This window comes from Gracilinanus agilis, chromosome 1 (assembly GCF_016433145.1).
Source record: "Gracilinanus agilis isolate LMUSP501 chromosome 1, AgileGrace, whole genome shotgun sequence".
NCBI classification, from domain to species: Eukaryota; Metazoa; Chordata; class Mammalia; order Didelphimorphia; family Didelphidae; genus Gracilinanus; species Gracilinanus agilis.
In genome coordinates, this window is record NC_058130.1 from 763630030 (window position 1) to 763654384 (window position 24355).

Sequence of the window (24355 nt, forward strand, 5' to 3'; positions counted from 1 at the left end):
TTTAAGTGAGCAAATACAATTTCATTTTCCCAACAGTAGCTCAGTTTTTGGTAATGTAACCCTTCTGAATTTTGTCCATGATGGATGACTTAAATTATCTGAGAAGAGTTGAGTAGTTATACAGGTAGCCTGTGTTGGTTCCTGGCTAATGAAGGCTCCTTAGTCTATTGAAGAGGCTGTCAGCAGAACTGCCCAGAGAACCTGGAACATATGTCCTGCTGGTCTACCCTTCTACATCCAGAATAGGCCTCATCTGGGATTCCATGCAGTGCCTCTGAAGCCTGGGCAGTGCAGTACTAAATGGCATTAGCCACAGGGCAGGCTCGAAGGTCCTTTTTTTTTCAGGTCTCTTATTTTGGAGTTCTGTGAAGGGTTTTTCTGTAGATTATAAAGGCCTGAATTCTGACTGAGATGAAACATTATTCTGATTAACTTAAAGACAAGAATGTTCCTTAAATTTGTCTGCCCTCAAGGAGCTTACTAGTAAGGAGATACCCTATGTAAACCTATAATTATATAAAATACTATCCACCGTGACCGAGGTGGGCCCTCAACAAAGGTCTCTGGAAGGAGGCGGCATTTTAACTGAGATTTAAGGAGAGCTTAGAGTCTGGAGGTTCCAAGAAGTGGAAACAAGGAAGGAAATCATTCCAGGATGAGGGTCAGAGAGTCGGTGCTAGGGAGAACCAGTCAGGAGCAGGAATGTCCTCTCTGGGCAGCAGCAAGGGAGAGAAGGCTGAGTGTGAGCAGGAATGACAGCCTGGAGCCAGATTGTCTAGGCCTTTAAAGGACAACTAGAGGAACAGTTTGTCCTAAAGGCAAAGGAGGGAGAGCCCCTGGAGCCTTCTGGGCTTGAGGAACATCAGTTGGACAGTGAGTGAAGAGGGAAGACAAGGTGGAGGTGGACAGAGGAAGGCCAATTAGGAGGGTATGCAGAAGTCCATGCAGAGGGAATTAAACGTCTGTATTATTCATTGTATGTAACTTATTCTCTCTTCTTGGGAGGCAACTTTGTTATAATGAAAAAAAACTTTGGATTTGAAGAGAGAGAACTTGGGTTTGGATCCTAATTCATAGAGGCCAGGAACTCAGAGTTAGAGCTGAAGGGGAGCTCTGAAGTCATCTAGGCCAACTCTTTCATTTTACAGAGCAAGAAACTGAGGTCCAGGGAGAGACTTATTCAAGATGAGAAAGCTAATGTCAAACCCAGGCTCTAGGATGCCAGAGTTAGTGTTCTGTACACTGTACTAGACTGTCTCCACTTGGACCCAGTGTCCTTGGATGAGTCACTGCCCTTTTGGGCTTCATTTTCATTATCTGCAAAATGAATAGTCTCTGAAGTCCTTCCTAACATATACATTTGTCTCTTCTGTCCTTGTGCCCAGTGTTGTCTGTAATAACAAATTTCCACATAAGTTTTCCAAAGTTATCCAAATTGTCTCCCATCTCTCCCTTCCTTCACTCCTCCTGGAGCTGGCAAGCAATTTGATCTGGATTTTGCATGTATTGTCATGCAAAACATTTCTGTATTGATCATTTTTGTAAGAGAATAATCATATAAACACAAAACCCCAAATAAATTAAAAGTGAAAAATCATGTGCTTTGATCTGCATTTTATCTCATCTTTATTGCTATAATTCAGATCCAGCTTCTTCTTCTTTTTTTTTTTTTTTTTTGGTAGTAGCCCAGCATAATCTTAATTTGTCTGCCTCCAGCTTTTTTGTCCATCACAAGTTTCCAGATTCTACCTTGTTTACTGTGTCACCCCCTCAGAGCCTGTCTCATATCCACTTCAGACTAGAGAGATCCCTGGAACATTTGAAATATAGCTTGAGACTGAAGGAACCAAAAGCCCCACCGAGCTGTTTCCAGCCCTTGCCTCTAAGTAGAAGCCCCCTTACGCTGCCCCTTACCCCAAACAAGCTCTTCTCCAGAGTGATATTCACTGAAGGCACTGAGGTGAATAGATGGAAGAAGCCAAGAGTCTTCGAATACCAAACTGAAGAGTCGGGGTGGTTTGGGTTTCGGTCAGGCTAAAGACAATTCTCTAGCTGTGTGACTATGGGCACTGTCTTAGTCTCTCTGAGCCCTCATTTTCTCATTTAATAAAACATGGCAGCTACTTTCTGGCATTGCCGTGAGCATGAAACTAGATAATTTGTGTACAGTGCAATGAAGATGCGAGTAGCTTCTATTGTTATGGCAGGAGGGCCAGAGAATCACGTTTTAATTTCTGATAAAATTTTCCCTTTTCATTGGTGGGCCTGGGCTGATTTGCTGCTTTTGTCAATTCTTTGTAAAGAGCCAGCTAATTTTCGTTGTTCTGGTGGCTAATTACTGACTGTAGACACTTAATCAGGGTAACTCGGATCAGACTCCGTTGCTTGTATGGCTAGTTCTGGGGCTAGAAATTCCTGTCTAGAGTCAGTTACTAATTGAGTAAACTCCCTAACCCACAGTTGGAAAAAACTACAGCTGGAGAAGCCGCCAAGGCAGAACAACCTAAATTGATAACTTGTTTTAAATGGTGTTTGTGGTTCATCGAAAAGATCAAAGGGGAGGGGTAGTGCCAGTTGTATTTTTAAAACCAGTTCAGCAGTTATTTACCTTTCAAGCAATTAACATAATTACCATTATGCTAAGAAGTAATTTTGGAAAGTTCTGCCCTGAACTCTTATGACTCCATCGGGACAGTTTTAGTGGGGACTTATCTTTTTGATGGAAGCCTAATTGCAATTTTGGCTTTGTGCACAAAAACAGAGGCAGCTAATTGTTTAGGCAAATAGCAGATTAATTTAAATATGCATCCCTAATAAAACAAAAATGGTATCCATTATGGTCCTTGTTCCCATGACGAGGAATATAAATATTCCATGGAAGTGCCATTAGGCAGAGGTCTTAAGGATTGTCTACATTATTTCACAGTGGTAGCACTTTCCAGATATCAAGTAATCTTTACAAAAGCTAACATAAATCAGTTTAAACTCATTTATATCCCATTTCCACTATGTGCAGTTTCATTACCACACTCTGGCTCGCCTCCTTTGGGAGATGGGAGGAGCATGTTGCAAGCTGGCATGGGTGCCCATCCACAGCTGCTTAACAGGGCTTTATGTCTCTTCAAAAACACTAGCCATCGTTACTCATTTCATCCTTAATGAGCATTCATAGCCTTCATTGGACTAAACACTCCTTTGGTGCTGTCAGAGGGCTCTGTAAGGATGGAGGGTCACAAGTCCACTGGGTGCTGTCTCAGGTGCTGTCTTCGGTCCTTGCCATAAGTCCTCTCCTCGTTACTTTCACATGTTTTTGCCCCCTTTTCCCCCAACTCGTTTTGTTTTTGCTCATCTAAAAAGACTCAGCTTTGATTTTATTCTTTCACTAACAAGTCTAAACATTAGCAAATTCGATATTGTCATAATCTCATTGTTCTCAGGATTGTCTCAGAGGATTAAACTCCTTTTACCTGGGCTAAGGAGATGTCAGGAATAAGCTTTGACTCTCCTGCGTAACACCTCATGCTCTCCATTTGTATATAAGTAGCATGCCAAAGAGTCCAGCCAAAGGGCCTTCACCTGCTTGCTGGACTTCACTGGAGGATTTAGGGAGGACATAGACCAGGGTTACCCAGGACGGTAGGGTGAAAGCTGCTCCTTTGGAGATAGTGTCCACATATCATGTAATTCAGTGGAAACATCAAAGATGTGTGACAAATTGAGATCTCTGAGTTTTGCTTGCTATGTATTTATTATACCTAACCCACAAACCAGTTTGTGTCAGGTTTTCACTGTATTTATTGCAGGCAGTGGCCTAATGCTATAGAGAAGCTACATCTGGGTTGTAAGGAAAGGGCTTTTATGAGCTTTTGAGCTGACTTATATGTCAGGTTATATTCATCTGGTTTTGGTAGTGATGGATGCTAGGTATCCATTTGGGTTATTTATTTTCCACTTGCTTCTGGGGAAGAAAAAAATAGTCAAGGGGTTATTGTAGTGACAGGATTAGAGCAGCCTGCCATGCCATCAAGAAACTACCCGACTGATGGAGAAAAAGCATGGTGCTTTATTCAGAAATTGTTTGATCCTTATTTGGAGAGCTCAGGTGGACAAGTACCAAATTTGACATGACCCTATTTTCAGATGGGAAGAGAAGCACTGGGGTTCCCAGCACAGAGAAGAAAACAGATCAACACAGACTTAGAAAATTTTAGTTAAGTTTCAGGTTGGAAAGCCTACTTAATACTTCATTTGAGACTAGATTGATTTCTTTTACGTATACCCTTCTCATTATTTTATCATACTGTACTTTTTCTAAAATTGGTACATTCTCTTTCCTCTTAGGAATAATTCCTAGAAAACATACTTATATGCTCTGAAAAATCTGAAAATGAATTTCTGAAAATTCTCAAGTTTTCACTGGGAAAATTGAGACCATTCACTGAGAGTGCCCTCCTTCTCCTCATCTCACATCACTGAGATGCCTTTTCCTGCTAACCCCTCCTTCTCTTATCTCACATGGACAGGTAACTCTTTTTCTGGCCAAGGCAAAATTGCACGTATGAGTGACTCTTCCATCCTACCTTCTTTAGTATTTTTCCCCCTCTTTACCCCTTCTCTCTTACTAATCTTCCATCTCCTTGCCTACTGATTCCTTCCCTGCTGCCCACAAACGTGTCCATGTTCTCTGTCCTCAAAAAGCCTTTATTTCTCCACCAGCTCCACTTACCGTGGTCCTATGACTCCCATCTCTTCTGTGACTAAACTTCAGAAGGCTGCCTATTGATTGATGGATCCACATTCTGGCCTCACTATCTTTTAAACCCTCTGCAGTCTGGCTTCTGACCTCTTCATTCAACTTACTCTCTCCAGTTACCAAAGTTCTCTTCATTGCCCTCTTCGGACTTTTATTTCAAGTCTCCTCCTCTCTTCTCCCTGTTGCCTTTTACTCTGTCGGTTACCTTCCTCTCCTTGACAGTCTTTTCCCTCTAGCCCCTCATTGGTGAAGACACAGCACGTGTGCAGAGCTAGCACTCAGGGAGCCGCTCTGTTCCCCCTCTTTCTAGTGCTGGAGAGCCCCACCCCTCAGTCCAGCTGCCCAAAGCAAGCACTTCCTCCCTCAACTCTCTCTGGTAATGGCGGGCCTCACAGAATTTTGAATTTGCCCTCTGGGGCAAAAACTCAGAAAAGGTTCCCCAACCAGGTTCTAGGTTCTTGTGGTGCTGCTGTTCATTCCCAGTTCTTCTGCTTGCTTGGCCACTTCTCCTCAGTCTTCTTGGCTGTATCTTCCTGCAGGTCACAACACTGACCATAAAGGTCACCCAAGGCTCTTCCCCAGACCCTCTTCTCTTCTCTTTCTCTCTCTCTTTCTCTCTCTCTCTCTCTCTCTCTCTCTCTCTCTCTCTCTCTCTCTCTCTCTCTCTCTCTCTCTCTCTCTCTCTCTCTTTGTGATCTCAGCAACTCTCATGGGGTCAGTTATCATGAGTCTCTATGCTGATGATTCTTCCACTCATTTATCTAGTCCTTCCTCTCTCCTCCCCTCTGGTCTCACATCTCTAACTGCCTGTTAGGCATCTCAACCTCAGCTTATTCAAAAGAACTCACTCTCTCCCACACTCCCCTTTTCCACTTTTCCTCCCACATCCTCCCTGGCCCCAGGGCTGGTAATCTCACTCACCTCACATATTTGGTCTGGTTCTTCCGTTGTTTCTGCTTTCACATCATTTCTTGTAGATGCCCCTCCTCCCAGCTCATGTGGCCTCTCCCTGGTGCAGGCCCTTCTCATTGTACCCCTGGACTAGCTCAGTGGCTTCACTCTGACCCATCCTCATCCTCCACTCACCTGCTGGAGGGATCTTCCTGAAGCACCCACTGCTCCGCTCAGTCCACTCCACTGGCTCCCTCTTGCCTCCAAGATCCAGAAGAGCCTCCTGTCTTTGGCTTTAGAAGCCCTTCATGTGCCTTCCTGCTCTTAAACTTTATCATCCTCTATACACGATGATCCAGTGACACTGAACTTGCTATTTTCTCACAGGATTCTTCATCTCTAGACTCTGGACCTTTTCACTGGCTCTTCTCAATGGTGAAGTTTTCTCCTTCCTCCCTCCTCCCTCCCACCTCCTGGCTTCCCCAGCTTCTTTAAAATTGACCTCAAATCCCACCTGTATGAGGCATGGCCTCCCTTCCTCACCCCTGCCCCCACTTCCAAACTACCCTATGTGTATTTTGTTTATATATAACTGCTTTCATTTCATCTCCCCATTAGAGTGGGATCTCCTTGGGCAGGGACGATTTTTACCTTTCTTTGCATTCCTAGCACTTAGCATGGTGCCTGGATTATAGAACATACTTAATAAATATTTGTTGATTGCCTTGGTCCTGGAAATTAAGATATGGTGATGTTGGCAAAAGAAGGGGGCAAATCATTAGGGTTCGGGGGCAGTAGATTTGGAACACAAGGGGCCAGCTGACTCAGGGGCTCTTTAAGGTCCAAGAAGCACAGTGGGGATTCAATGATGAGTAGGTTTAGAAAACTGTGAAAAGTAAAAGCTTTGAAGGGCCAATAACTGGCTAAGTACATCTCCTGAGAATAGGAGGTCCTGGATTCAAATGTGGCCTCAGACACTTCCTTGCTGTGTGACCCTGGACACATAACCCCAATTGTCTAGCCCTTACCATTCCTCTCTCTGGGAACCAATACTTTGTAATGATTCTAAGACAGAAGTAAGTGTTAAATAAATAAATAAAAGCCTAGGGTCCTTAGAGTAGTTCCAAGCAAAAGAAATGGCACCCTGGACTTCAGCATCACAGAATGGGCCACTTCAGAGTGCTAAGGTAGAAGAAGGAGCAGGTGCTGCCATTGTAGTGAGGGAGAGAGCCCCTGGACAGCCCTCTGGAATCCCAGGGTAAAGGCGAGATCACACAACTTTGATTTCACTGGCAGCTCGACCAGAGCGCAGAAGAGGACTGGAGCAATGTGGATCCACTTGCCTTTGCACGATGCTAAGCGGCTTGCCTGTATGTAGTAACAGTGAGTGGGAGTAGTACAGAAGAGAGACCTGTTGAGGCCCAGAGGGCTAAGTGTGCTCCGTGCCTGAGGAGCCTGGGGCCTTTCTTCATTTGGGTCCTCATTGGGCAGTGGAGCGTTCGTGGGTATCTGTATCTCACCAGGGTCACTGCTTGTTTGTGGCTGTTGTGGACACCAGCACGCACCATATTTAAAGAAGTCACAATGAAAGCTGTGATCCATAGGGGTTCCTATTCAAATTGAACCAGCTGAATTTACTTCTGATATCTACTCTGTAGAAAAGGGGTGGAGGGAATGCAATGTCCCCCATCAGGTTTAGTAGGGCCCCTGTGTCCAGGGGGGATACTTTCCGAAAGTGCTGAAACTGCAGATATAAGCAAATACCTGCTGACCTCTTCTATGGATGTGCTTTCTTTCTCTTCTACCCCTTGACTCGGTGCTCTGTGGCCTCCCCTCCATGGCCTCCAAACACCCCTTAAAATAAGAAAGATGAAGCAGAAGAGATCAATACCAGGGATAGACACTACCCAAGATGGACTTCTGGTGCCTCCTGGGAAGATTTCTGGCCCTTTGGGTTGGCGTCAGATAACTGAAGTCATAAATGAAGAGGCCCTACTATGTTTGGAACCAGGAAGTTAACTGTAGGTCAGTGAGGCTTAAGTCCTCCCTGGATCCTGTAGCAGAAAGGAGCATTTATTGGGTATCTACTATCCATATATACATGAATATATGCACACACACGTGTATTTGTATATAAACACTTGTATATACATACATGCAAACACCACTGGCATAGGGGGATATGAAGAGAAAAACATGACATATTCCTTGCTTTTCAAGAACCTTTCAAGTTCATTCAGCAGTCTACAATGTTACAAGTAGAAAAAATCCATTTTATTGGCATATTTTGATCAGAAATATCAAACTTATGTGACTCAGTGGTGGTGATATTCTCAGAATAGCCTGTACCAGATTAAAACATAATTGAGAAATATTTAACAAAATAAATAAAAATACCTTAAGACCTAGATAATGTTAATATGTGGTTTTCTAAATCAGGATGGAGGATTGGTAACCCTGCCTTTTTCTTTGAGTTCAACCCCCTAGTCTAGACTCTCACATTATTTTGCATTTTAAAGGAGTCAGCACCTGGATCTTAGAAACATGTGGATCCTATTAAGTGGGCGCTACCACCCCCTTGTGGGTGCTGCAGTGATCCAGGGCGTGGTGATGGCCACAGGTGCATTTATCTTTCCTATTAATTGCTATTAAAATTAAAAAAAATTTAATTTCCAGGGGGCTAAGTAATATTTTTTCTGGAAAGAGGGTGGCAGGCCAAAAAAGTTTGGGAACCACTACTTTATACTGAGAATTGTCAGAGTTACTTTGACATTGAAGCAGTATAGTAAATGTGGATCAGGAAAGATGAAGTGTGAGAAAAGGGAGATCTTCAGATAGGACAATTTAGAGATCACTGGTGTCAGCTTTGGATGGAAATAACCATTCAGTACTTCTATTTTCTTAAATCAATCAGGGAATGCCTCCAAGCGTGTCTGACTTTGATGTCTTATCATGGCATGAGTTGACTCTGGGGTCTCAAAGGCTGTATCCACAAGGGCAGACTCAGTCTCTGTCAAGCTTGTCTACCTCATGTGCAGTCCTAGCAATGGCCTGTGCCTTTCTGAGAACTAGCTTAGCTAAGTGTGGAGCTGTTCATCATCAGAGGATTGGCTCCCCTATGATGATGTTTTTGGCTGTTGCAGCTGTTGACATCAGTTTGTATTCACCTTGGCAGTGCTGGCATGGCAGAGGATGCCAAGGATGGACAATGATTACATAGGATGAGGAAGGGTGGATGGGTTATAATTTTCATCATTAAAGGGGATATCCATACCATTGAGTTTGTAAGTATAGCAAATGCCCTTGTATTTACTCATTTTTATGTGTCCATGTTTATCCCTCTTGTAAAATGGGAGCTCCTTGAGGGCAATGATTGTTTCTTTATATCCCTGTATTCCCTGTATTTCAGTTACACAGAAATCAACCCTAGTTGTGGATTCTTGTTTTTCTTATCTCTGTATCTTTTGTTTTTGCATCACCTTGATGTTCAAATCTGTCCCCTTCTCTCACTTAGAGAGCCATTGCTTGTAGCAAAGAATAAAAAACAAAAGGAGGGGGGTAAAATGGGTTAGTAAAACCAATCAACATGTCACTTAAGCATGGTAGTATATCCATTTTTCTACACCTTTACTTCTATCACTTCTGTAAAGAAAAGGGAGGGGCATTTTGTCATCTAAACTTTTATCACTATAATACTTAGAATCATTTTTCATTTTGTTATTATTCGTGCTATTCTTTCCATTTACATTGTGGTAGACATTGTATATACTGTTTTCAAGTTACTTCACTTGGTATCAGTTCACATAGATCTTCTTATGCTTTTCTAAATCATTTTCATTCATTGCTAAAATACAGAAATCCCAATTCATTCATGCACTCAACACAGTTCCTGAGACATAGTAGGTGCTTAGTAAATGTTAATTCATTGATTGATGTACCACAACTTTTTAGCTATTTTTCAGTCAATGGGATTCTACCATATTTTCCAGTTTTTTGTTACCAAAGAAAATATCTCAGTCTTCTTAATAATTTAATGTTCTTAATTGTATTGCTTATATTGTCTCTTTCTGCTTAGGGACTGTTAATGTTTGGAGTCTGATGATTGGTCGTGATCCTGTCCATTGCTACCAGCACAATCTAAGAATACAGGCACTGGCACTCAGCCTAGAAGGTGCCACAATTGCTACAGCATCTGGCCTTGAGGTCAGAGTGGAATGCCCCAATGAGAAGGGATATTGGGAAACAGTGGCTCATTTTGAAGTTCAGAAGTCGGTGAGTTCCTAGTTCAGTTACCTTATCCTCTGTCCTAATCATTGGTAGATAGAATTGGCTCTAGAAGAGGCCTTCTAAGCTGGAGGAAAATGTTGAGCATACTGGGAGTTATTATAGCTACTGAAAGCTTTGGTGCTTGCTCTCTGTGCCTTGATGGACTAGTTACCCTTACTCCTAGAAATCTGAGATCAATTTTTGGCCCCAAACTCAATTGAAAATGAATGTTATAGTGTCATTCAAGTCCATATGGTGAGGGAGGTCTCCCTCCCACTCTTTAATTAAATTTTTTTGGTCAAATCTAGACTGAAAATTGGCGTTCTTCATCCTAAGATTTTCTCACGTGAAATTAGGAGTAACTATTGAGTGAACATAGATCTAAGTCAGTGTTAATTGGTTAATTGGTTGCCACAGGATGCCATATCTGAAGCTGTATTTTCTTTAGATTGTGGCATATTTTATACTTGTTCAGAATCTAGTTTTTCTTCCAGTTTCTGAAAGAATCTGTACATTATTATGGTTGAAGAGTATTGGGAGGTGTGAATGAAGAATTAGACATGTTTTGAAACTCTTTATGATGAATTCGAGTAATAGAAACTACTTGATTTTGCCATTATAAAGAGTGAATAGAAAAATAAAAAAACAAAGCTATGATTCATTGGTCAGGTTTGGAATGATTCCCTGATTCCTATCTCCTTCCATTCTAGCAGAGATCTTGTTAGGGTTGTGTATCTTTAAGTCTTGGTGGCTGGATCACACACATATATTTCTTACCCATTCATGACCAAACCTGTACTTCAGTGGTAACTGCCTAAGAACCTGTTCTCAAAGTTGTTGGAAGTCTACCTTGGTTGGTTTCAGGATGAAAAGGGAGATCTAGTTGTTTCTGGCTACCAAAAGGTATAGCCTTAGTTTTTGGTTAAAAAAAAATACTAAGGCTCATCATGGAAAAATGTGGTCACTGTAGGCTCCTAAGACATTAATTAACTCTAAATCAAATTATATTCTTGTACCGTCTGAAGGAGTTGCAGCTAGTCACCACAAATTTCACAATTAGCCCACTGATGATTTGGACACACTTAGGATTTCAACCAATTTAAATTGTCGACAGAGAGCCAAGCGGTTCTCTTGTCTTGATTCTGTCATGGAAGGAGTAGTTTTGTGGAAGGAACAAAGATAGATTCTAACTAGGAAAAGGAAACAAGTAACTCTATTATAAGACAGCCTTTAAAATATATTTTATTTCTATTGTAGGAGAGGGAGAAGGGGAGAGATCAGCCAAATACTATATTTTCTGCATTCCCTCCACCTTCATGCTGTGCCATTTTGTTTTTCCAGATAGGTGTGGTGTTAGGCATGGAAACATTTCAGTGTTTGTAATGCTAGCCCAGAAAGCACATTGTTTGCACTAATTTCACAACTTGGGGTTTTAGGCTGCCATTCACACTGTTGGGATTGAGGCCCAACAAGGTCACCAGGGTTTGCCATCCCTTGAGCTTTCTTGGATGGCCTTCAGAATTCAGGCTTTTGAACTCTTTTGACCTTTTGTCAGGATCATGCCATTTATACATTGTTTATTCTTATAAGAATACAAAGTGGTTTATATTTAAATTTTTGATTACAACCACTCTATATAGTGAAAACTTCACATTAGGGGAAAATGGAGAAATAGTTATTTTCCAGTTATGTAGGATCAAAAATAGAAGTGTGTGGGTAACTCCTACCTATAAAAGAGGAAAAGGACCTCTTCACCTTAATGCTACCCAGATGCTCATATAGATTAGAGGTTAAAGCAAAGAATGTGGAGTTATAAAATTCAAATCCATTGCCATATCTGATAGTGAGGTGCTGAGGGCAGAGCGGTGGCTTAAGATTATAAATGTGATCATTGATATGAAGATGGTTATTATTTTCTATCGTCCAAGATAAAATCTATATAAGAATTAAAGTACCACATGTAGCATGGAACAAACCAAAGAGATGGTTTGGAAGCTTTTAACCACTATTGTCTGGGTTTTGCTTCCATGTTAAAAATGCTGTTTTTGCAAATATGGACCTGGCTGAACTTTTAAATTCTAATGTTAGGAGCCATTAAAGAGCCATTAAAGACTTTCAAAACTTCTCTTTTAATAGGTCAACTTTCTTCATCTGATTCCAGATGCTGGAAGACATCCTGTGGCAGTTGTAGCTGCTGAAGATATTGTTTACCTTCTAAAAGCAGAGAACCCAAGCCGTGTTCTTCATTCTGTATATGGCCAGCCTGTCACTTGTCTGGATGTTTCTTCGAAGGAAGCAGCCTTTGGCATAAAAAGCTTAGGGTGGATGAATGAAGGAAACAAGGTACAGAATTAGAACTTGATGTTCTTTCCAGAGCTAATGAAAAAGTGGAATCATTCTAATAACATTTAGAGCAGGAGTGAGTTGGGGTTTTTGAAATTCAAAGAATCTTAGATTCAGAAGAGACCTCAGAAACTTTGACTTCCACTTTCAGTACTATATGAGAGTTTTCTGTGGTATCAGTCAGCCAAGCTGCCACTAGGATAAGTAGCTTAGCATGTTAATAAAAATCTTTCGCTACTCAATATTTTGCTGTTCTGGCATTAGTAAGAAAATACTTAGGGAGTAGCAGGGTGGCTCAGTGGATTGAGGGCCAGGCCTAGAGATGGGAGGTCCTGGGTTCAAATATGGCCTTGCCTGATAAGCCTCCTAATAATTAATCTTAAATATCTACCCCTTACTTATTAATTTATTTACAACACCTCAGACACTTCCTAGCTGTGTGACCCTGGGCAAGTCACTTGATGCCCATTGCTTAGCCCTTACCGCTCTTCTGCCTTGGAACCAATACCCAGTATTGATTCTAAGATAGAAGGTGAAGGTTAAAAAAAAAAAAAGAAAGAAAATACTTAAATAATAGTAGTGTAGTGTAATAGGGCAAGTACTGGATTGCAGATGGAAGACCCAGTGTTTGAATCCTGGTTCTTTTGCTTCAGCCTGTGTAATTTTAAGTGAGTCATTTAGCCTTTCTGTCCTCAGCTTCTTGCATTGTAAATAGATGGAGTTGGACTAGATTAGGGGTTCCTGACTTTTTTCAATATCTTCATATCTAAGCCCTTGGTTTTTAGGAGAGGAAACTGGCAGGGAAAGTCAAAGGTAACCAGAAAGCTTGTTTTTTTTTCCGAGATTTTTTGGAAAAAGGGATTAAAAATAAAAGAAAAGAGGGCAACTGAGTGGCTCAGTGGATGGAGAGCCAGGCCTAGAGACAGGAGGTCCTGGGTTCAAATCTGGGCTCAGACACTTCCTAGCTATGTGACTCTGGGCAAGTCATTTAACTCCCATTGCCTAGCCCTTACCATTCTTCTTCCTTGAAGCCAATACACAATATTGACTCCAAGATGGAAGGTGAGGGTTTTTAAAAAAACAAACAAACAAACAAACAAACAAATAAAAGAAAACAAGAAGGACCACAGAGACACCAGGGCTACTGCTCAGGGTATGTGAGTTGATGAATACAGAAACAGAGCAAATGGAGTTTCTCCTTTCTTACTTTGTTTCTTGTTTATCTGCTTAAAAGAATGGTATTTGGACTGAGAAGGAGAGAATCAACATGGCTACTAGGGAACTGAATCTCAAGAAATATAAGGTGATAATAAGAATGCATCCTACTTCCCTTGGTATATTCATAGGCCCTGGTCTCCCAAGGTGCTGAGAGAACAGACTGAAATAATTACTAAGATGATGCCTGTGATATTGGAATAATCATGGAAAGTGGGAGTGATATCTCAGAACTAGAAAAGGTCAAATGTCTCTAATTCTAAAAAAGGAAGAAGAATGGATCCTGCCAACCAGAGATTTGACAAAATTCAAGGGATAGTTAGTGAATGTTGAGAAAAATTCTTGTAAGACTAATGACATTTCCTTTTTTGAAAGAATTACTGTTGTGATGGATAAGAGGGATGCTATAGCTTGCCTAGATTAAAAAAAAACAAACCCTTACCTTCTGTCTTAGAATTGATCCTAAGTATCAGTTCCAAGGCAGAAGAGCAATAAGGGCTAGGCAGTGGAGGTTAATTGACTTGCCCAGGGTCACACAGCCAGGAAGTGTCAGAGGCCATATTTGAATGTAGGACCTCCTGTTTCAGGCCTGGCTCTCTAACCCCTGAACAAGCTAGCTGCCCCTTACCTAGCTTTCTTGATGATGCCCTTTTATTATTTTTATGGATAGAGACATGAGTAAAACGGTAATAGAATGGAGTGTCTTAAAAACTGGTTAAATGACCAGATTCAGATTAGTCATCCCTGAGTCACTGTTGCCTGGGAGGGATGCACCTTGTATGTGCCGTTTAACCTTGTTATCATTGACTTGGCTGCTGACGTGGATGTCACACTTATTTGGTAGTCTGCAGGTGCCACAACGTTGGGAGAGGCTACCAATATGTCAGATGAAGGAGGGGGAGCTAAAATAATCTCAAACCAGCCGTACCATTGGTCCAAATTGAATTTATTAAAACTTAGTGGTGTTCAATGCCAAGTCTTACTGTTGAGGATTAAATGTTTCGAGTCCACATATAGAATGGGAGAAGTGTTAGCATCTTCCAGTGGAAAGGACAGAGAACTGAGGGTCAGAGCACCTGTTCCATCATCACTCAGTACCTGTATGACTGGGCTTGCCACTTTTCTCTGGCCCTTATTTTCCGCCTTCTTGAAATGAGAAGGTTGGTCAACATGATTCCTGAGGTTCCTTCCAACACTAAATCGATGATACTGTGATTTATGGAATTCTTCTACCTGAAATGTTTTTATGATTCTTGGGAAGGTAATGATCACTGCTTTTTCAAAAACAAATCTCTGAACTTTAGAATTCAGAGTCCAGGCCCTCCCTTCCCTGCATCCTCCTGTAGAAGGAAGTATTTTTGCTCACCTACTCATAAGCAACAAAATTATCTTTCTTCTTTCCTTAGCTCTGGCAAGTAGATTTTGCAAGTCAATGAAATATGAGTCATTGTGCAGTGGATAGAGCACTGCATTTGGAATCAGAAAGTCAAAGCCAGCCTCTGACACTTATTAGCTGTGTGACCCTGAGCAAGTCACTTAATCCCATTTGCCTCAGTTCCTCATCTGTAAAATGAGCTGGAGAAGGAAATTAACCACTCCAGTATCTTTACCAAGAAAACCCCAAATGGGGTCACGCAGTCAGACATGACAGAAAAACAACTGAACAACAACAGAAATGTGATAGCCACCCTGTTGATAATATTGATTTTTTTTTCAACCTTTTGTAGAACAACAAAATTAATGATTTTGTTTATACTGTGCAGTGTCAGTTTCTCAAAAAATGTACTTAGGTTGATTGCTGCATTGAAAACCAGAATTACCTCAAATGGAAAAATGAGTTTCTGATAACAGCCAAATGAAGGAAATTCCTCTGAGGTAGCTTTTTTGATGTCTCCAGTCCCTTTAGATTACCTTCATATTTAATCTGTTATATGCTTATGTCCACTTCTTGAAGAATATCAGCTCTAATTGGTTTCCAATAATTATGATTCTTGCTACATCATCAGTGTAATACATCGGAGAGACCAGTGGCCTTGGGAGCACAGTGACACTGTTTAAGGCCCAGCTCTGACACTTGCTAGCCGGGTGACCTGGGACAGGCCACTTCACTTTTCACAGACTCTGCCATTTCTTCAGATACAGATTAGGATGTGGCAGAAAAAGGACTGCATTTGATGTCAGAGGACCTGGTATGAATCCAAATGAATACATCTCCCAGTGACTTAGTTTATTGGTCTTTAAAATGGAGGACTGGGGCTAAATGATCTCCCATGCCCTTTCCCTTGAAAGAAAATGTGCTGGCTTCCACTTCAAACTTTTCTTTGGAGAGCTGACATGGTTTGGTACAAAGAGGGTTGGATTTAGGGACAGGAAGCCTGTGCTGTGGGCACTGGCCCTGAGGCCCTGCACAAAGCTGAGAAATCTTTCTGGCCTTCTTCCTAAAGGGGCTAGAATATTTGGTGACCTGGAAAATCTTATTCCTTTTATCATTAGCTGTTGAAGTCATAGGACTCTCTTTCCTGGCCATTTTTACACTCTCTGAGGATGTGGTCTTTGTAACATGGCCATTCTTTTTTGTTAAATCCTGGCTTGGCTGAGAAGTCACTGAGGGCATAAGTTTTGCTTTGTGCACTTAAAGAGGAAGTACTTTCTCATCCCCTGGAAAGACACATTAGATTCATCTTTGGCCTGCTAGCCTAGGGAGAGGTAGGAAGAATATTACTCTGCATTCTTTTGTCCTTTGTACTTTCAGAACTTTTTTCATCGCAGTTCAAAATCTTCATTTATGGGGGCACCTGGGTAGCTCAGTGGATTGAGAGTCAGGCCTGGAGATGGGAGGTCCTAGATTCAAATCCGGCCTCAGACACTTCCCAGCCATGTGACCCTGGGCAAGTCACTTGACCCCCATTGCCCACCCTTACCACTCTTCCACCTAGGAGCCAATACACAGAAGTTAAGGGTTTAAAAACAAACAAACAAAAAAATCTTCATTTATGTGCCCTCTAGTTCACATCTATTTCCCATTGACTTCTTTGGATGGATTTATTCTTATAGTGCTATAAGTGCAGGAGATAAATGATATGTTTAACTGAGGAACCAGTTAGAGGAGAGAATTGCCTTCAAAGGTATTTGGGAGCATTTCTTAAGTATGGAGTGGGTTATAGATACACCAACTAGCTCTTGAAAATATCTGCCCCAATTAAGTATCTTATTTTGCCTCTGAGTCTTCTTTCAAGCCAAACAACAGATTAGTACCTTAACTTTATGAATATTTTTCTCCTAAGGCCATCTTCCATCTGATGTTGTTTTCTCTCTCAACTGGCAATTTAAAAAAAATTAAGAATTGTAGCCCAAATATTTACACAGTAAGGAGATGTTGAATAGTCTGATGAAAATGGGTAGTTGTATTCATTTATCTAGATGCTTTTAGGCTTTGGCACCAATAGATGACATATGAAAACATATTAATGACTGTTATAAGTACAAAAGCAAACACAAAACATTTTGTTGAGATATTTGTTTGCTCTAAGTCAGGGTGATAGTTGCAGGGGGTCTATGACCTTGTAGGACCAAAAAAAAAAAATCACATCTTTATTTTCACCAATTACTACAGTGTAACTCTTCCTTCAGTTATGAATGTGGTAGCACACAGGATTCTGAGACGTGTTGCTAAGCTCCACCAACTGATAGGTATGGAACACACAAAAACATGAAGAACCAGCTCCTGCTCTATCTGAATGGAGAGACAGCCCAATGGGATTTTGAAAGTTGAGCAAAATTACCCATATGCTGATGAATATTTTGTTTTGGATATTTAGGTCTGTATAACTGAGTGTATATTCAAAATCTTTTTTCTTTAATTAGAGTTTGTTTGTGTGAGACCAAATAGTAGATCATTAGCTTCTGTGCCTTGGCACCATCTCAAGGACTCAGCTGAAGGCTCAGGAGTAAGAAGCCTGACTTTATCTCCAGTTCACTCCTAATTATCTGTGACAAATGGGGACAGAGTTAGGGTTGATAAGGGAAATTTAGATATAAAAATCTAATTTCAGCTTGTCTTTTACACTTCCCAATTCGATAATAGCTTTATAAAAGTATTAACAAATATTGCATGGTAGGGGATGTCCCTTGCAATATTTCGATGCATATTGCATGAGGCAAAAATAGGAAGTTGTTGAAATGTTAGGGAAGCATGCTTTAAAGATTTGAACTAGATATCCACTAGCTAGCCAGATCCTATTCTCACTTTGTTTTCCAAGGTAAAGGAATGACTAAAAGGGATTTTCTTTTAATGTACTACATTGAAAACAATTTCTCATGTGTTGAAATCAATCATGCACATAAATCAGATATCATTTACTTCTGTAGCCTCAGTGGTAGGGATAAGAAAGAAAGCTGGCACAGTTCTCTGCCCATTCCTTTCCTCTTTTGCCAGGAATCAGGAGAGGAGGCATAGAAGGACTAAGTTATAGGGGTGGGTAGAACAGCAGGATTTGCTTTTGGCCAGCTTTTTGTTTTAATTCAATTCACCAAACACTAGGCAACTGCCACATGCGCCGTCTTCCTGCTGATGCGCCTACCTTCTGAACCAGGGCATTTGGAGTAACAGCTGAACACAGCTGCCCCTGAAACCCTTTTACCTGACATGAGAGCAGCAGATGAGATGGAGAGCCAGCCTTGCTCCAAGGAAGCCTGAGGCTTATGTCCTGTCTCTGGCCACACTCAGTGACCTCCCTGAGCCCCTGGGCCACTTTGGCATTGGTGGAAGCAGCCTAGAGTAGCAGGTTGAAGTTTGGACTTGTAAGTGGAAGCCCAGGTTCTAGTCCTACCTCCAGCATTTTGAAATGGATATGGTTGTGAGCAAGTCATTTCATTCTTTTGAGACTGTCTCCTTAATAATAAAATAAGGGTTAAGACACCTTCCTTAAAGGGATGGAGCGAGGATGTAGGGAAAACTATGTTGTAGACTATGGGATGTGCCATCGAGGTCAGCTGTGGGAAGTGTTGCTAAGCCAGACACCCCCAAAATCATAGGTCTGGACCAGAGTGTAGGGAGGGGGAGATTCTGCTAAGAGACCATACAATAAAGGTGGAAGCCTGTCAAGAATTTCGTCTCATTGAGGCCCCTGTCCCTGGGCGGAGAGATGATTGAGGGAGTCCATAAAACACTAGGAATACAAAAAGGAAGATAGTCTCTGCCTTCAAGGAGCTTATCTTCTAATAGTGAAGGACAACCAGTTTAGGATTGTGGTAACCTGGGAAGAGGGATGTTTTGGTTTGGGAAGTCCAAGAGGAGGTCTCTTTCCAGGGATGGCCGGATTAGTTTGATTACTGCTGCCAGAGCTAAAAGTGGAAGGAGAGATGGGTATGCCGGAGGCAGGGGGACAATGTGGCAGGAAGATGCAAGTCTGGGCCTGGAATGGATGTGGTGAACTCTCACCAAGCAGGAGGGCAGGAGCTGGAGTTCCAGGTTGGGGGTGGAGGATGAAGCCCAACAGCCGTGGCAAGTGAAATGTCAGTGTGAGATGAGACCATAGAAATGGCATCCGAAGTAAATTCATTTGTTCGTTCAGAAAGCATTTATTATAAACGCCATCTGTGTTTAGGACATGCCTCTGGGCTCTGGGTTACAAAGGTTAAGTTTTTTTAAAAAGGAGAGGGAGTCCTTGTCCTCAATGAGTTCACATTCTACTAGAAGGGATAAACCAGATCATAGATAAGTATAATACGAGGTAGGGTGTTTTGGGGCAAAGGAGAGATCCAGACAAAGGGATCTAATTTGAGGAGTGTAGAGAGGGGGCTGGGGATGGGGGTGGTGGTATCAGAGAAAGCATCTCAGAGGAGGTGGTACCTAAGCTGACTCTAGAAGAAAGAATCTAAAAGGCAGAGGGGAATGGGGATAGGTGGGCATTTCCAGTGTCAAAGACAGACTGCTCAGATGCACATCTGAAATAGTAACCATATTGATTGCTTCAGAGTCCCACATATAATGCCTATTTACATGACTAAATTATAGTTTTAATATGAGCCTTCTTTACATTTAAACCATTTTCCCATTCTTTGCTAAGATTGTACTGACTGACTTGGTTGGAAATTTTGTATAGCTAAGGGCTTTCATAGTAGTGAGTGATTATTTCGCCTGAAGCTTCCCCTCCAATTAGATCTCTCTACAGTGAAAGGTTTAGTGTTTTTTTTTTTTTCCAAAGACAATCTTCTCATGTGATCCTCAGGCCTCAGAGTCTTTCTGGGAGACAAGATGTAGAGGGAGAGATTCTGTTAAAATGACTTTTTTATTATTATTATTAAAACCCTTAACTTCTGTGTATTGGCTCCTAGGTGGAAGAGTGGTAAGGGTGGGCAATGGGGGTCAAGTGACCTGTCCAGGGTCACACAGCTGGGAAGTGTCTGAGGCCAGATTTGAACCTAGGACCTCCCGTCTCTAGGCCTGACTCTCAATCCACTGAGCTACCCAGCTGCCCCTAAAATGACTTTTAATCTAGATGGAGCTTGATTCCTGTTCTTTCGTTTTCAGGCCCTGGTGACACGGAGGCACATCTTAAAAGCAATAGCTGCTAGCCTAACTGTTACTTGATTTCAAAAGACTTAGGAAGACAATACCAGTTGTTTTTAACCTGAAAGCTTCATCATAATGTGAAGTTAAAAGAAGCTTAAAATCCATGAATGCAGCCCTTTTTGCCCCAAATGTCACCTTCACATTTATTTGTACACCTTAGAGACCTTGAATCCCTCATTAATACTTCCAGCAGTGGCTGTATTTGTGATGCCGTATTATCTTTATTAATTCTTTTGTCGCTCTAATCTAATTTTGTTCTCAGAGGTGGGAGGTTAGAAGATAGAATTGCCTCAGTCAGTCAAGAGCTTTCTGTTGGTGATGGCGCTCGTGCTCATAAAGGAAAAGAGAAATCCACTTAGAGCTCTTAGCGTCATTCTTTGGATTTGGACATATTTCCTAATTTCGTTCTGAAGTATTGGGCATTCACTGGCAGATTGTATTAGGCAGCACATCAGCGCACATCCTAATCAGGGAGATGTGAGTGAAGTAATCCAGACGGCTGGAATGTGTTTGACAAGGACGCTTGCTTGGCACTGCTTCCCTAGCTGACATCACACTGGAAATTAATTACTAATGTCTATTATGATAATTATTCTCCACATATGTACGTGAAGAGACTTTGGATTGGTTGCTTACCCGGGTCACAAGCTGAAATATCTGTCTGGGAGAGCCTTTGAAATCAGAAATTTATCGTAGCTCCTGAATTTGATCATGTTTTTTTGTATCCATAACGGGATATGCAGGCAGCCCTTTCTTTTTTCATCATTCTATCTTAGGGAAGAGTTGGTAGTTTGCAGTATGAGTTGTCAGACATTGGCAATTTAGTAACTGCTAATTCTTCCTTCTGGGTTGGTTGAAATTAAAAAGAAAATTCTTTTCTCTATGGTGAAATACCTGGCATGTCCATCAGTATTTCCTGGCATTGTTGTGCTTTCCATAGAAACTAATATGGCCCAGTAGGGCCTCTAGACCTCCTGGGATGGTGCTGTGATAGTATAGAGAGGGCATGTGGGGAAAGGTTTACTATGAGATTGATGGTAGGATTTCTCTGGGCAAGGGCATTGTGCCTTGTGGTGACATTTTTCAGCATGGAGCTCCCTCTCACCCGCCATCTTAGCAGACCTATTTGTAAATAACTCTTCGATGTTGACCTTTTGTGGCCATAATGACCTCTCTGTTTTTGTTCTCAATTTTGTAAACAGACTTGTACAGTTAGACTGAATACAAAAGAATAAGATAGATGGTTGGGTTTTTATGTATTTGATATTGGTCCTCTATGTGTAGTGACAGCCATCTTCAGGACTCCCAGAAACATTCTTTAGAGTATAGTTAGAGTAATACAGCTAGAGCAGATCTACTTAGACTTGGGGGGGAACTAATGCACTAAGTTGATTTCTATATAGATCTCTGGAAGGACAGTGCCTTGCGCATAGGAGATCTTTAGTAAATATTTGCTGAATTAGACATTCAGTGGTGCAAAGCCAGCCGAAGGCATGGGGAATTGCTACCTTAAATTTTATCACTGGTCCTCCCACTCTTATGGCTTTCTAGGGTTAGGATGACCTCATCACCTAGCCCAATACTCTACATTGATTTCCCACAAGATTGGCTTTTGACTGGCATGCACTAATAACAATAGCCATTTTTATCTTTTATGTCATTGACACTGATATTTTTCAGGCTCTAACCAGGTTTATAAGGCAATTACATTGATTTATAGTACACATCAGCTTTCTTAATCCATTTTGGCTCTTGGATTGAGCCTTAAAACTTTATTTAGGATCTAATTTCTCTAATGGTTTCCCTAATCATTTATGTGAAATTTGCATCTCTTTCATGTTGTTTGTCCAGAACGAGCAGGTACTCATGGGAGAGCCAGTCAGAACTTGTAAGAATTCTCATTAGTGTAGTGGAATTCTTCTGTCTTATTTGAAGGTGTGGATTTTGCATCAAAATGACAGGTGATCACTGGAGTGAATATTGCTCAAGTAGCCTTTCCTCTGTCCATGAGAGGCTAAGAAAGGGAAGTCTCTCCTGCAAATCTGTTTGTTTTGTGATTAACAAAAAGCAAAGGGAGCTGGATCTTTCTCAAAAGATGCCAGGTTAAAATACAAGATTTGGAGTCAGAAGGCCTAAGTTTGTGTCTTTATGGAATAGTTTTGTGACTATAGGTAGGCAGCTAAGTCTCCATCTATGAAATGAAGATGAGACAACACAACCAGATGGAAGCCAGGAAAACCTGTGTTCAAATCCTGCCTCAGAAATGTCTTGGTATTATGACCCTGATCAAGTCTCTTCTTTATTTTTTAGTACTCTAGCCCAGAGGTGTCTAACAGGGCCTGAAACAGATGTGCCTCTAATCACCCTAGGGGATGATTTAGAGACTTCCACCTTGTGCCACTTTTCTAGGCCAGCGTATTGGAGAAGGAGAATGGGGAGAGGAAAAACCGACTTAGAAAACTAGAAGGTCACATTTTCTATGTTGTGTTGTATTTTTATTTATTTTGTTAAACATTTCCCAATGACATTTTAATCTGGCTGGCAATTAATGAGGCTGGCTCTGCTCTAGAAGACTGAGAAGCTCTCAAATTTCAGAGGAGGTCTCAGTGGACAGCCCTATCTGAGAGTTCCCTGGATCAGGACTGTGATGAGGCTCAGCCTCCTATTTGTAAAAGGAGTATGTAGCTCATAATTGTACCACTGATGTAATCGCTGCTATTTTGTGCATGAGATAGTTGTCCAGTTGCTGTTAATACTGACAGAACTGAAGCACTTCTGTACTGCTGTCCTCACTACAGACAAGACCAAAAGACCCAAAGAACATGCAGCATCAGGGAAGCATTACCCAGAAACTCCCTGAGGAGGCAAAATAAAGGAGCTGGAGAGACTGATGTTGTCTCAAGTGCAGGGAAACCTCTCCCTTTGCATTGCTTCTAAGGGACACCTCTTGTCATTCAATCAACAAGCATTTATTTAGTGCCTGGTATGTGCAGGCACTGTGCTAAGTGCTGAGGCTACAAAGAGGCAAAAAACAGGTCCTTTTCTCTAGGAGCTCACATCTGATAATAACAGCAGCATTTATGTAGCACTTACAGGCACTGTGTGTTGACACCCATTTAACATATAAGGAAACTGAGGCAGGAAGAGATGAAGTGGCACTTCCAGGGTGACGCAGCTATTAAGTATCTGAGGCCAGATTGAAACTCAGATCTTCCTGCCTTTGGACCTGGGTTTGTCTACTGCACTCAATGAAAGGTGATCTCAAAAGGAAGGAACTAGCAGGGAAGAGGCGAGGAACAGTGATGTAGAGAACCCAATGAAGATCTTGGTGGGATTCTCCAAGCCAGCATTTGTCTCATATCTTACTGACTTTAATCTGAGTGGTTATAGGGGAAAAGGGGGAAAATATGTTGGAAAATGGGCTTCAGGTTAAGAAATGAAAAAACGTCAGAGACTTATAAGTTATGAAGAAGCCTCCTCCTGCCCGTGGATGCCGCATTCTGACCTTTTTTAAAAAATAAGCAGAAGAAGCTACTCTTAGTGCGCAAAATCACAGAAAGTGCAATTGGCTACAAGAACCAATTCTTTCTGCTGAGGTGGGGGAGCCCTTCTTCAGTGTGTAGGTCGGGATCCTCTCACTCTCTGCTGTGTCCGTCCTTACCCGTACGTTTCTGGGGGAGTCTATCCAGAGCACCACAAGCCTTCGCTTTGTCTGCTTCCTTTGAGTTGTCCATCTGCCACCTCTCGTTCTTGTCTTATGGCCAGTCTGCCTTCGGGAGTGGGCATGGATGCTCTCGGGAATGCCTTCTTCCCTCAGTTTCCTTAGAAATTGAAAATAGAAAAGCATTTATCAAATTCTTCTGTGTCAGGCACTGTACTAAGCATTTAGGATACACATACAAAATTGAGATAGACCCTGCTCCCCAGGAACTCACATTCCAATGGGGTGAAACACTACATAAAGGGATTTTCAGGTTCAGTTCTTGGCCATGGAAAAGGCCAGGAAGTACTTCCACAGCTTGGGGGGTGGGGAACCTCCACAGTGCACTGAGCCCTGGAGTCAGGGATGGGCCAAATCTGCCCGTGTGATCCTGGGCAAGTCACCTCACCGTGGTCTGAGCAGCATCTTCCTCCCATAGGGCTGTTGTGAGGATCGACTGAGCGGATCATTGTAAAGCTCAGTACCTTGTTATTAACTTTTCCTGTTATTCCTGTTATTCCTGGTGCAGTGACTGTCCTTCTTGCAGATGGCCAGGCCCAGGCTGGTGCTCCTTGACCGGGGGGAGACCAAGTTCAGGGTAGGAGAGGTCCTG

General features: G+C 41.8%; 1 protein-coding gene across 2 annotated transcripts in view; it reads left to right on the plus strand.

Moving 5' to 3' along the window:
* FBXW8 (F-box and WD repeat domain containing 8) overlaps positions 1 to 24355 on the plus strand; it is a 104028-nt gene that overhangs the window by 53506 nt on the left and 26167 nt on the right. For both annotated transcript variants that reach the window (XM_044658822.1, XM_044658823.1), the window contains 2 exons: positions 9720 to 9916; positions 12047 to 12253. In XM_044658822.1, the coding sequence (XP_044514757.1) occupies positions 9720 to 9916; positions 12047 to 12253 (404 nt within the window). The remainder of the gene's footprint in view (positions 1 to 9719; positions 9917 to 12046; positions 12254 to 24355) is intronic.